The sequence below is a fragment of the Lynx canadensis genome, chromosome A3 (genome assembly GCF_007474595.2).
Source record: "Lynx canadensis isolate LIC74 chromosome A3, mLynCan4.pri.v2, whole genome shotgun sequence".
Classification (NCBI taxonomy): domain Eukaryota; kingdom Metazoa; phylum Chordata; class Mammalia; order Carnivora; family Felidae; genus Lynx; species Lynx canadensis.
Genome location: NC_044305.1, coordinates 11062926 through 11075936, shown reverse-complemented (window position 1 = coordinate 11075936; position 13011 = coordinate 11062926). Strand labels below are relative to the sequence as shown.

Here is a 13011-nt window from a genome sequence, read left to right as displayed (position 1 = left end):
GAAAAGAAGTACTCTTTCCATTGGAGTTGCTGGGCCGGCAGGAAGTGAGCTTGGAGCTGCTGGGTCACCTTGATGACCTCAGGGGAAGACTCTGAACGTGAAGGTAACACAGCAGGAAGCAGATAAGAGAGCTGGAGAGACAGCCATGACAATATGGCTTGAGCTCCTGGATACAGCTATACCTGAAGCAAGCCACCTTTGGACTTCTCAGTTTCATGAGCCAATAACTCCCCATTTTGTGAAAGCCGCTTTCAGCTGGGTTTTTCTCACTGGAAAGCATCCAGACTGACACCAGGGGGTTAAGCAACTTGCCCAAGGCCTGAGAGCAAGTAAATAGGAGAGGCAGCAATTAAAAGCTTCTAATCTGCTGTGCCCAGGCCAGTGTTCTGTATTTGGGTATTCACTGATTTTGCCTCTTTACGCTCCCTGAGCAGCCATTTTCTCATCTGTAAAATGGGATAATGCCAGGTTTGCAGGGCTGCTGGGAAATATAAAATGCAAGATCACACTATTATGTAGTGCTGTCTGTGGCTGGAGACTGAAACGCTGTGCATCCAGTCTCCAGTGCGTGGACCTTGACTTTGTTCCCGGTTAGCTCTTCAGTCTCAGGGATGTGTTTAGCCATACATCCAGTCAAGGTGCCCAACTGTGTTAGGTGCCCAACTGTCTGTGTGATTTTCAGGCAGAAGGACCACTTCGTTTCCTGGCCCTGTGTCCTCATTGGTGTACAAAGGGACCTGGGTGACCCTGAGGACTCTTGAGCTCTGAGTCTGTAAAGTAGAGATAAGCCCTAACATCTTGTTCCGGAACCTTCCAAGGATTTGTGTGTTCATGTCGGAATGACCTGTTGCTCAAGAAAGACAGTATTGAACCAAATCAACGTAGTCTCTTTACCTTATGATGTTTACATTTAACACATAAAACACATAAAACAAATATAGAACATAAAACCACACATTAGCAGAGGGAGAAAATATGTCCTCAAATGCCTAGTAAGTGCTAAGCGGGAAAAGTGATAGAGTGACGAGACATCATTTATTAGAAGGCATCGGAAAGGGCCTCTCTGAGGAAGTGACATTTCATCAGAGTACAATTTGGTCTCGCTCTGGATTCCAAGCTCTTAACCCTGGGCTATCTCCCAGAAAAATGACCAGGACAGATTTTATCAGGAAACTCACTGCCAAGTTTGGAGCAAATGATCCTTTGGAGCATTGGTAAACAACCATCCTTCTCCACTGACAACTCTTTAGGACTTTTTTAAAAAGCTGATTGGGTCATTGATTTCCTTCATTAGCTAAATCCACAAAGGAAAGGCCCAAGAAATTGTGTGAGCCCATTCCTCAGGCATGTTTGCCGGGAAAAGGTTTTAGCTGTCATGACACATGGTCATTTGTTTATTTTCTAAACAGTCATCACTAAAAGATTCCCAATCATCACCATCAAATCTCTGAGGGATACCAGGACTTGGCTGGTTCTAGGCCAGGCCTTGGCAGGAACTGGCAGAGCTTTATAGACGAGAGGCAAGCCTCAGAGAGCCACAGAAGACCTTGGGTCCCTCCGCCCGACCAAATATCAAGTGCTTAGGACACGGACAAGAAATCAAGGTCCCGGCCCCCATGCAACATTATAGTGGCGGGCAGGAGAGGGAAGCAAGCCAACAAATAAATAAACAGGGGAACTTTAGACAGAGATGAATGCCGTGGTGCATGGGTCAGAGAGTGGTCAGAAAAGACCTGTCTACAGAGGTGACATTTGACCTGAGACCTGAATGGTGAGAAGATCTGTAAGAAGAGTGGTCCAAGCAGAAGTTATAGCTGGTGCCAAGGTCCTGAGGTGGAAACTAGTTTGATGTATCAAGGACTGGACCGGAGTAGAAGAGGGGAGAATGTGGGGAGGTGGGAAGCAGCCAGGTCACATGGGTCTTATGGGTCAGGGTTAGGATTGATTTGGGTTTCCTACTAAGAAGGATGGGAAACTATTGGAGGGTTTTACCAAGAAGAGCTTTATGATCCAAACATTAAAAGCTCTATCGGGCTACTTCTTTGTGAATGAATGGATATAATGGGATTAGCAGATACCTGAAATTAGGGATTTCGTTCAGGATCAATATTTGTAACAAAGTTTCACCCTCCGCCACTGCAATAGGTTGAGGGGGGCCTCCAAAAAAATATGTCCAAGTCCTAACCCCCAGAATCTGGAATATGATCTTTTTCAGAAGAGGGGGTTTTGCAGATGTAATTAATTTAAGGATTTTACGATGAGATTGTTTCGGATTACCTGGGATTGCTAGATCATCCTGGATTAGGGTAGGTCCTAAATCCAATGATGGGTATCCTTGTAAAAGTGAGGCAGAGCGAGATTAGACAGACAGAAGAGGAGAAGATATAGACAAGAAAACCATGTACAGATGAAGCCAGAGACTGGAGCGAGGCACCACAAGCCATGGAACATTTGAAGCTGCAAGAGGCTTCAGAAGGAGCACCACCGGCAGCACCTTGATTTCAGACTTTGGGCCTCCACAACTGTTTGAACATAAATTTCTGTTGTCTGAAGCCGCCACATTTGTGATCATTTGTTACGGCTGCTCTAGGAAATTAATACAGCCACTAAACAGCCCAAACTTGGACCCTGCTAATGTTAGCTTCTTGCAGCCCCCCACCCCGCCCCCCCCCCCACACACAAAGAACCTGTACATAGTTTTGGATCCATCCACGTTGAGACAGTTCCAGTAACTGGCTGGCACTCCCTGCAGGCACTTGGGCCACCTAGACTCCAGATTGATATTTGACTTATTTACTTAGCTCAGCTTGGGAGGACAGGAATGAACCAGCTCTGTTCTCTGTGCGTCCAAGAAGCTCTCAGTTCTTTGAGTTCCAGACAAACTAGCACTCAAATAAATAAGGGCAGGGAGAGTGCAGGAGCCTGGAGAGTCACCTAAACGGCCAAGATTTAAATCAGGCAGTTTCCAAATGTACGGGTTCCCAAAGTTTTCACCAGAAGGGGCATCTTCTATTAATTTTCCCCCATGGAATACTCAGTTTCTAAAGACATTGGCTATCAAATCAATTGCATTTATTCGATAACCACTCATTTACCTCCCCCATTTGTTATTCTTCGTAAGTATATAATAACGTGGGCTATTTGTTGATCCACTCACTATACTAAAAGCGGTATATATAGCAATGTATATACTGTGTGTTTAAAAAAAATTTTTTTAACGTTTTATTTATTTTTGAGACAGGGAGAGACAGAGCATGAACAGGGGAGGGTCAGAGAGAGGGAGACACAGAATCTGAAACAGGCTTCAGGCTCTGAGCTGTCAGCACAGAGCCCGACACGGGGCTCGAACTCACGGACCGCGAGATCATGACCTGAGCCGAAGTCGGCCACTTAACCAACTGAGCTACCTAGGCGCCCCTATACTGTGTGTTTTATATATAGTCATTCTGTCTTCACACCACCCCTATTATCTTCATTTTACAAAGGAGGGAACAGAAGCAGAGAGGTTAGATAATTTGCTCCAAATTGCACAGCGAGGATTTAGTAGAGCTGGAATTTGGACCTGGGCAGCCTGGCTCCAAAGCAAACACTCCCCTGGAGACTTGGTGAGAACCTTGGCTTCCGTGCCAATGTGCAACGCTGCTAAGGACAAGTGATTTTGCCTCAGTGCACCTCAATTTCCTCGTCTCTAAAATGGGAATAATAATAGTGCCTACATTGTGGGATTACTGTAGAGATTAAATGAGAATGTGTACTTGGAATGCCACACACAGTGCCTGCCACAAAGCAGTCAGGGAAGGAGCTAGAATTCAACCAGTGATATCAAGCAGCTTCTCTGGGCAGGCTGGAGATGGGAACGACGAACAAAAGATGATTTGGTTCTTTAGGTTCTCTGACCCCACGGAGTTCACCATCTTCATATAATGTGCCAAACTCAGAAATGGAGGACTTAAAGTAGAACCCACGGGAAGGCAACCTGAGAAGTCTTTCTCATATGTGCTTCAAGGATCACAGGTACAGTAGCTGGAGTTGCTGGTGAATAATACAGATTCCTGGTATCTGAATCCTTTTCAGGTGATTCCAGAAATCTACATTATTCAACGCGTGAATGTACTATGGGATTTGTGCTCCACCGAGTCCAGTTCGAGCAGGAGTTCCTTGCTACTTTGAGAAATACTGACAATCATTCCAAGACCCCAATCCATTCATTTCTGTAGCGCCCAGGCTAGGAGACTTCAAATAGAAATCTTGCGTTTCAGACAAGGCGCGTACCCTCAGAAAAAGGGGCAGACATCTGGCCTAGAGATGGAAGGCATGTAGCCCTCGGCCCATACTCCAGCTTGCAGCACTAAGGCCAGGGCCTTGGCGCTGCAGGAAAGATGCATGACTACTTCAAGGTCATTCTGACTCAACCGGCCGCGTCGAGACTTGAACCCAAGTTCCACTGGGGCCTCGCAAACGCACGCTCCGTGGGCGGGACTCCCGGGGTCGCCTAGGCAACGGGCGCACGCCACGCCCAAGCCCCGAGCCCCAGGTCTGGAGGCGGGGGGAAGGAGGGAGCGCACGCTGCTGGATATCTCGCGGGGCTGAGGCCACTTCCCCAGCCCCTCCCCCCGACTCCGCCCCGCGGAAGCGCCTGCCGAGATTTTCGAGTGCTGATTGGCTCTCTCACGCGAGGGGCGGAGCCTGCGGCAGAGCGGTGCGTACTTCCGGCTGCCGGGTTGACATGAAGAAGCAGCGGCGACCAGGACGGCAGTAGCGGCGGGAGTCGAGGCTTGCCGCGGGGCTCGGAGCTGAGAGCGCGGCGCGGCCTAGAGCGGCAGACCGTGCAGTGGGCCCAAGAGGAGGCGCAGCAGCCGCCCTGGCCCGTCATGGAGATGGAAAAGGAGTTCGAACAGATCGACAAGGCCGGGAGCTGGGCGGCCATTTACCAGGTGGGGTAGCGCCCCGGGGCGCGGCAGGCCCCTCGCTTAGGCCGCGTGAACCTTCCCCTCAGACCCCCGGGCCCCGTCCTCCCTGTGGGTCTCGCCCTCCGCCTCGGCCCTGCCGCTTGAGGATTCGGTCCGACGGCGACGGAGGCCGGCCTCCTCTCTCTTTGTCCCTCGGGTGGGCCTGCGTCTCTCCCGGGCCTCACAAACCCCTTTGATCCCCCCCACCCACCTCATATCCTCCTGCCCGGCTGACCTCTCAAGCCTGGAGGCCGCCGGTCTGTGTTCTCAGCGCGAATCCCTCGCACCCTGACCCCGCCCCCCTGCTTAGCCACTCTTTGTCCCCTGGGGTTGGTAGAACACCCCCACGACTTCCTTTTCCAGACTGGACCACCCCAGGCTCTCTTCCTTTGTCTCCCGGGGGGAAAGGGTTACTCCCCCCTCCCTCCTTCGCATTTCCTTTCCCCTGGTCTCGGTGTGTGTCAGGTCCCACGGATGACAGTCCCCTTCCCCCTTCCCGTTCATTCATTTAGTGGACATGAATTGACGTGCCTGTTCCATGCTGGGCATGGCCCTGGAAGTAGTATTTGCAGAACAAGACAGACGAGACCCTATTTCTCGCGGAGCTTAGAGTCGAATAGGGCCGTCAGGCACACGAGCAAATAATTTCGGATTGCGGCCAGTGCTGTGAAGGAAACACCACCGCATACCGGGGTAGAGCCGCTGCACGGAAGGTGGGTGGGCTACCTCGGAGGGGATCAGGGGGGATCTGTCCGAGGAGCAGACCAGCTTTGAGCCGAGTGAGAAGCAGCGGCAAACCCTGAGATTATCTGGCTACAGCGCTTTTCAGCCACAAGGCCTGCAATACCCACTCCTCTTGGGCCAAAATAAAATACCTTTCCAGGCAGGGAAGGGCAGCGTTGTTGCCCTCTCTAAAACCGCTTCTTTCCCCAACGGACGTCTTCTCCTCTTTGGCATGGCTGAGCCTTCCCAGTCCTCATTTCCTTGTGGGTTGGGTGGTTCATAAATGAAAGTTAGGAAGGTAGGATCTCACCTGCCTCTGCAGCATCCCATTGACAACACGAAAGGGCCTGCTTCCGCAAGCAGCTAAATCCTGTAAGGAAAATACGTGCTCCCGATTAAATGTCATTGCGGGGGTTGCGAGGATTAACGAAAACCACACTTGGCATTTTAAGTGAGCGATGGACAGAATAGAGAGATTTTGTTACTCGTGTAAAGGGAGAATGCAGTTTATTCTGCTTTCAGCTTATAGGCTCAAAGGGCAAATTGTAAGATCCATCAGCTGGTAGTATTAAAATCTATTTTGAGCTCCGCTTAAAAAGGAAAAAAGCTTTAAGCAGTGCTTTGGTAGCTTGACTAACAAAAGCCTTTTTTTGGCAGGCTTGGCTTCATGTGGATTTGCATCAAGCTTATTTGACAGGATTCTTCTTACTAGGACTGTAATGGATACTAACTTCTGATAGACCAATATTTATAACCACTGTAATCTATATAAGTATGAGGAATCAATATAGAAAATTTGTATTCTGTCTGGTCTCTGAGTTAATTGAATGAATTCCAGTAGTGACTTTGAGAATGGGTAGACAGGTTTTCTGCATCAGATTTAATGCAGTAGAATCCCAAGTGGCTTTAAAAGAAAAAATTGTTAGTTTGAAGTGTTGATTGTAACACAGCCCATGACAAGTGGAGGTGGCCTCCGGGAAGCGCTGGGGAAAATCTTTTGTAGTGGAACTGGGTTGGCAACGACAGATTCATGTTACAAAAAGTTCTTGGTTGATTTTCATTTCTTACTGTTTTAGGGCAGAGTGGGAAACCCATCACCCAAGCATTGTCCGTACTGTGTTATGCGTGCCACCAGCTTGAAGCCTGTTGGTCTTCGGTTAATTTCCCTCCCTGTTTGTATGTTAGTCTACCACTTTTGAACACCAGGAGTTAGTCAAATGGCAGCGTGTGGAGATTCTCCCAGCATCTTCGTGGATTGCACATCCCTGGAGGTGGTTTCTTTTAAAAAAAAAAAAACTTTTTTTTAATGTTTTTATTTATTTTGAGACAGAGACAGAGCATGAGTGGGGGGAGGGGCAGAGAGAGGGAGACACAGAATCCGAAGCAGTCTCCAGGCTCGGGGCTGTCAGCACAGAGTCCGACGCGGGGCTCGAACTCACGAACTGTGAGATCATGACCTGAGCCGAAGTCTCAGGACGCTCAACCGACTGAGCCACCCAGGCGCCCCAGAGGTGGTTTCTTTTTATTTTAGAGAATTGTCTGCTATAGGATTTCTCACGTATACCAGACAGATATTTTTCTTTTCTAAAATTGAAATCAGAATCTTCGCTCCTTTTCGAGTTTGGAGGCGGCTCTTTATTGGGCAACTGTAGCATTTTTAAAAACATAGAATACAAATGACCTTGAGTCTCAAGTGGCAAAGTTCCCAAAGTATGTGTCAGTTTACCAAAAGCCATTATTTTCAAGCATTCAGAAAAATGTATTTACTGTTGGTAGAAAATAGAAGTAAAAAAATTAATATTTTACAGCATGGCACAATGAGGGTAGCCTTACATGAAGTCATTTTGAGCTTGCTTGTTGGTCTATTGTGATGAGAAAAATAATATGCAATTTTGGCTTAAAACTTTGTAAGTGAGGCAGTGCGGTTATTTCTCACTATACTTTCCTAACTAAAACAAAAGATGCAAAAACTTGGAAGCAGTTGGGAAAAGAACAAAGGGCGAAGTAGACTTTTGAATGTGGAGGAATGTGGCTGCTCAGAGAACAAATGCTCAGGCAAGGATTCTGTGCTGCTCAACCTGATAAACTGAGCAGAAATGAGTGTTTAATTGTCAATCCTGACAGCACAGGTACCAATAAACATTTAGTATCTATAGAAAATCAGCTTTGATCGCTTATGTAGATGGCTTTAAAACGTGTTGTCTGTCATTTAAGCGATTGTCTGTTTTGAACAGTGGACGTAATACTTAGGGAGCCCGGAGTTTGAGGTGGGCTGGCTGGCCGGAAGAGCAGAGAGACTGCAGACGGGGAAAAGGGATTGGTATTGGGAGCTCGAATGAGAGGGGAGAGGGCTGCAATGAATGAAACAGCTAATAAGCGGTCCTCCGTGTGTAGTTTAAGGTTTGGGTCAGGTGTTTTGCCGTGTGTCTTTTCTCCCGTTCTTTGATTCTCTGACACCATTTCTGTTCACCATTTTCCGGCGTGAATGATTTGATTGTTTCAGATAAAGAAGATTGCAACAGTAGCTCGTGACTTGAAGTCAAGATTTATTCCATGTTAGAGGCAGGCTTTGTAAAATGGGCCACTCTTCAGTTGACATTTGTTTTTATAGCTGCTTTCATTATGAAATGCGATCTAATGCCTGACTAGGTTAAAACCATGTTATAACAGTAGTTCACTAAAATTCCTACTGCTGTATGCAGCTTATATTGTTAAATTCCAAAATGATGAATATTACAATTTGCCAATAATTTTTATGTAAATACCATTCTCTTCAGAGAAAAACTGTATTTTGTGTAGAGGAGAAAGATCTATACGCCATGACTCACTTAAAAAAAAAAAAAGACAAACGGAAGTGACACGGAGAGATTGGGAAGTTCTAGTCATCTTGAGTGACCCATCAGATCTAAATGTTCTCGTGTAGCCCTGGTTTGAGTGAACTAAATTTAGGTGTCTGATCACCACTTTGGAAATGGTGTGAAAACCTCTGTCATTGTCTGGACTCAAATTAACGGGGAGCACAAGTGGAAATAGTGGAGGAGAGGACGCTTGGTGATCATTATTTCTTTGGCATCCCTGGCATGTTTATAGGTATACTTTGGTACTTTGGGAAGTATGTAAACTGTACCAGGAGGCTCTGAAAAGGCAGCTGGGCCATCGCGGTAATACAGCCATTTCATTTGCCGCATCTCTCATGGGTGGGGAGAGGGAGGGCACTGCATTTGCATTTCGACATGAGCAGCTTCCCCAAACCTGTAAAAATGCCTAGGATTGAATAATGTAATTGAGTGTATACTGCATTTCATGATAAAGGTACATTTAAAAATGTCTTCGAAGAAATTTTCAGACTATCCAGTGTTGAAATAATTGTGCCTTTTCTCCCCCCTCTCACGCCCCCCTTCCCCCCACTTTTTGAGTGGCCTATTTTCTGACCTTTAAACTGCAATTTAAATCCTTTTGGCGATGTGTGTCCTATGCTGTGGTTTGAATTGCAGGTACTTTTTTGTCAGCCTGCCTGAGCCCGTGCGTATCTTTGCAGGAGCTGGCAGTCCTCCCTGTGTTCATGTTTATTTGTTCATTTTTGTTACTTTGTCAAATTGTTAATTTGTAACCAACAATACCCACAAGTAGGCTGGGTGTGCTTCCTCTGGCTGCCCACGTTCTGGAAGATGGGAAGCCTCGCTGGGTCCTTCTTCCGGAAAATGGGAAGTCTAGCTGGGTGGTTGTTTCCAAGACAATAGTTTGGTACCAGTCATTTGATGTGAGTGTTTTGAATATCCATGAATGCTGGGGATAGTTCTCGATTCCCTCTACCGCATCGCGTGGATTGGTCACCATGGCGTCCTTCCTACTATCCCAGTGGTCTGAGTTCTCAAATTTTGCCTATGATAATTCCTGTCGTTTCTAGTTTCACACTGCAGAAATGAGGGAAACCAGTCATGAATTGGTACGGTCCCCTCGTGGTCTCCTTGCACCTCCTCCCCGCCCCTGTCCCGACCGTGTATGTTCTTCACAGTTATCACTAGAGTAATTGTGTCTAAAACAGACCCTAGCCTGTCACTCTGCATAACTGCTTCTTGGGCTTTCTTGACCCCTGTAAGGTCTAGACTGTGTAGCATGGCAGCCGGGTTCCGGCCATCCTCTCCCTGGACCTTCTGTTGTGGCCACGCCAGGAGTGCAGCGTCCTTCAGACTCCTCTTCCGCTCGTGCGTCTTGACTTCCCACTTTGTCCAGGCTGCCTTTCCCACAGTCTGGCTTGCGCTGCCCGGCTCAAACGTGTGCCTCCTTGCTTTGGATTTTGCTCTCTCACCTGTGTGTGTGTGTGTGTGTGTGTGTGTGTGTGTGTGTGTGTGTGTGTGTGTTTCCAGACAGCTCCATACGTGCCTCATCTAAAGCCACTGTTTCTTTCTATCCGGGCCTGTGTCCTCTGGAGTCCACGCTGTTGAGGTCAGCTTTTCCCCTCTCTCACTCATCTTGGCATCGTCTGTACCTGGCACCAAGTGCCTAAGAAATGTTGGGATTAAATTGGTTGGCGGCACTTTGCCAGGCCCTGGCAGAATATAAGGCTGAACAACACATGTTCCCCAACTCCCATTCTAGGTGGGGAAGGAATGACAGAAGCAACTAGATTATCCACACTAGTACTAGGAGCAGAGGTCACTCTTGGAGAAAATCACCAGTTCTAAGGTACGGCCTCCTGAGGCAATTTAGTACTGCCTGCGGTGGTGGCTTGGAAGAAAGGCTTCAATTCTTACCTAGGAGGAGCGGACCCCGCCAGCTTCTTTCGCAAGAACTTTACATTTAATAACGAATTTGCGCTTGCCCTCAGGCAAACTTAATGGGAAAATTGGAGGTGCTAATATCTAGGATTTATTGAATTACTCTGTCCTCCTCCCTCTTGACTTGTTCTCATGCGCCTTCTAGAAGGGCTGTGCGGGTAGTTGGTTTGTAAAGAATTTTTGATTATGGCGTATCAAATACGGTTCTCCATAAAGTAACATCCCTTATGAAGTCTCTGATTTTTTTTTTTTTCAAAGTGTAAATGGTAAAGGCAAACATTCTTGGTCTTTGATCAGACCACCCTTCTGCCCGGGAGAGGAGCTTAATCTTTTGCTTTCTGTTTGGTCCCAGCTCTGTCACTAAGATGCTAAATGGGCTCCTTCCTTTCTTCTTTAGTCCGTTCCTTTGTCAAAAATGATCCTGGCCTAACTGATCTGAGTTTTGTCAAGTAATAAAAGTCTTCAGTGTACTCACAAAGAGAATTTAATGTTCCTGAAGTAATCCTTGTAAACGCTGCAGTGGTTACTCAGTTTTGTAAGGTGTGTGGGTGTTGGTGAGCACAGTTAGGCTCAAAAATCTATAGGAGTTTTGTTAGCATAGCTGGAGATTCAGAAGAATTCAGTCTTTGTTTTTTTCCCAAGAGGTATTAAGCATTTTTAATAAGAAAGGTTCGTCTGACTAGTGATGTGGGAAAATGAGCAGCACTGACACAAGAGATATGCTTGCAGTTTTTCTCTAAGTAGCAATTGGGTGGTTTTTCCTGTAAGAGATAGAGGAACTGATTCTTGAGAATTTACGAAAGATTCAACCCCAGCTAGGTACGCGAAGAGTAGCTGCCCTTTATGATGTAATTTTAGAAAGAAACCTACATGTGGTCTAAACTTCATTTGAATAGTATGATAGTTTACACAGCTGCCATGTTTGAGAAGAAAGTACCTAAGTCTCCAGCGTTTTAGAAATAATTCTTTGTAGAAGTGGGCTTCATAGTTTCCTAGCTGCTGCCCTTTTAACCAGGCAGCTTGACATAATCACGAGCGTCTTACTGACAGTTTGTAAATTGTGAATGTCTGAAAACTGGACCTTTCCAGTTTCACGTGGTAGATTTTTTTTTCTTCGAAATAAATAGCCAAGGAAAAGTCCGGTTCCCCAAATCCATTGATTGATGCGGACGAGTCACACTGCAGACAAAATAGTAACTGTTAATAAATGATTTCTGGTATTAAAAAAAAACTGTGACATGATTCAGTTTGCAGTTCTTGAATGCTATGATTCTAGCAAGGCAGTAGGTTTCGCAGATAGTCCTTGGTAATTAGATAGAATTGGTGCTTCAACAAGCTGCCATGTGGACTGACAAAGTACACATGGCTTGTTAGCAAAGTGACACTTAAGGTCTGTATTTTCTCCGGAAACGTACATGTGTTCCTTACTACTCTTCATCTGGTACTGTGCCAGGAAATTCAGGATCCTAATTGAGGGTTAACCACTTGCTGAAGTAAACCTCCGGGCCCACGTTGGCTTGTGTCCTGGGCTCCTTCTCTTACTTGCAGAAGCTTCTTCCCAAAGACTGGGTGAGACATGTTTTCTTTTACAGATGAAGAAGGAAAAGCCTCGACTGTGTTTGTGGCTTTTGTGGGCAAGCGACACCACTTGCAAAGATAAGATGAGCATAGCAAAACTAGGTTTCCAAAATTGTGTTTTTAAAACGTATTAGTTAGTGATTGGAGAAGGAAAAAGTCTTCCTGATCTGTTATTCTCATGAAATGGCCCCCCACCCCCGACTTTTCTTACCTAATGGATCTCTTACTGGTGGATCTCTTCCTTTTGAGGAATCTCATTTTAAAATTGCCACAGTAAGTTTCACTAAACAGCTTAGCTAGTTTTTATTCTGATGAGGACTGATTACTCAGAAAATGATACACTGTCTTAGATGGCTTACAGGAAAGCAAACATCAAGTCATTATTCCAAAAAGTTGGAGTTCTCTTAAGCACAGGAGGTTACTTAAAAATGTCCGTGGGTGAAATCATTTCTGAATATAACTTCACTCAAGAGAGCAAATAGGCAAGCTGCATTTAACATAATGTGGTAAATCAGCTTTAAATTCCCTTGATGGTTAAACATTTGTCACGGTTATATTTATCTTCTAGATTTTGTACTGCTTCAGTGTTCAAAGAGGGCTTCGTTTGCTTCCGCAAGGGTGAAGGAAAGAAATGCCTTCACTCGGTCATAAATATCCATAAATATCATAGATATTTGTGTGGCTTAGAGAGAAGGTGCCTCTAAGAAGACACTTTGTGGTCTTCTTGAGGGGAGGAGATTTTGTTTGGTGCTTCTTGGTTGTTGATTCCCGTTGGTTTTCCTCTGATTTGAACTGCATTTTAACGGCGTCTTAAAGTTAGGAGCCTTGCCATTTATTCTTCTCCACGACGCGGATACCACGTCCCTGTTGTCAGGGGTCGTTCTGATCGTCCTCGGAGGTGGGGTGAAGGGGTGAAGGACAGGGGTGCGAGGTCAGGTTTTCAAGCCCAAAGCCACATTTCCGGAGCAATCCCTTCCTAGTAC

The 13011-nt window shown here is 46.2% G+C and overlaps 1 protein-coding gene across 3 annotated transcripts in view; it reads left to right on the top strand.

Moving 5' to 3' along the window:
• Positions 1-4734: 4734 nt before the first annotated feature.
• PTPN1 (protein tyrosine phosphatase non-receptor type 1) overlaps positions 4735-13011 on the top strand; it is a 70375-nt gene continuing 62098 nt past the window's right edge. The window contains exon 1 of one of the 3 annotated variants that reach the window (XM_030309403.1): positions 4735-4934. In XM_030309403.1, coding sequence (XP_030165263.1) covers positions 4872-4934 — 63 coding nt within the window. In that variant the 5' untranslated portion in view covers positions 4735-4871. Of the gene's footprint in view, positions 4935-7877; positions 8763-13011 lie in introns of those variants that run through there. The other 2 variants (XM_030309406.1, XM_030309404.1) reach the window with 2 other exon arrangements.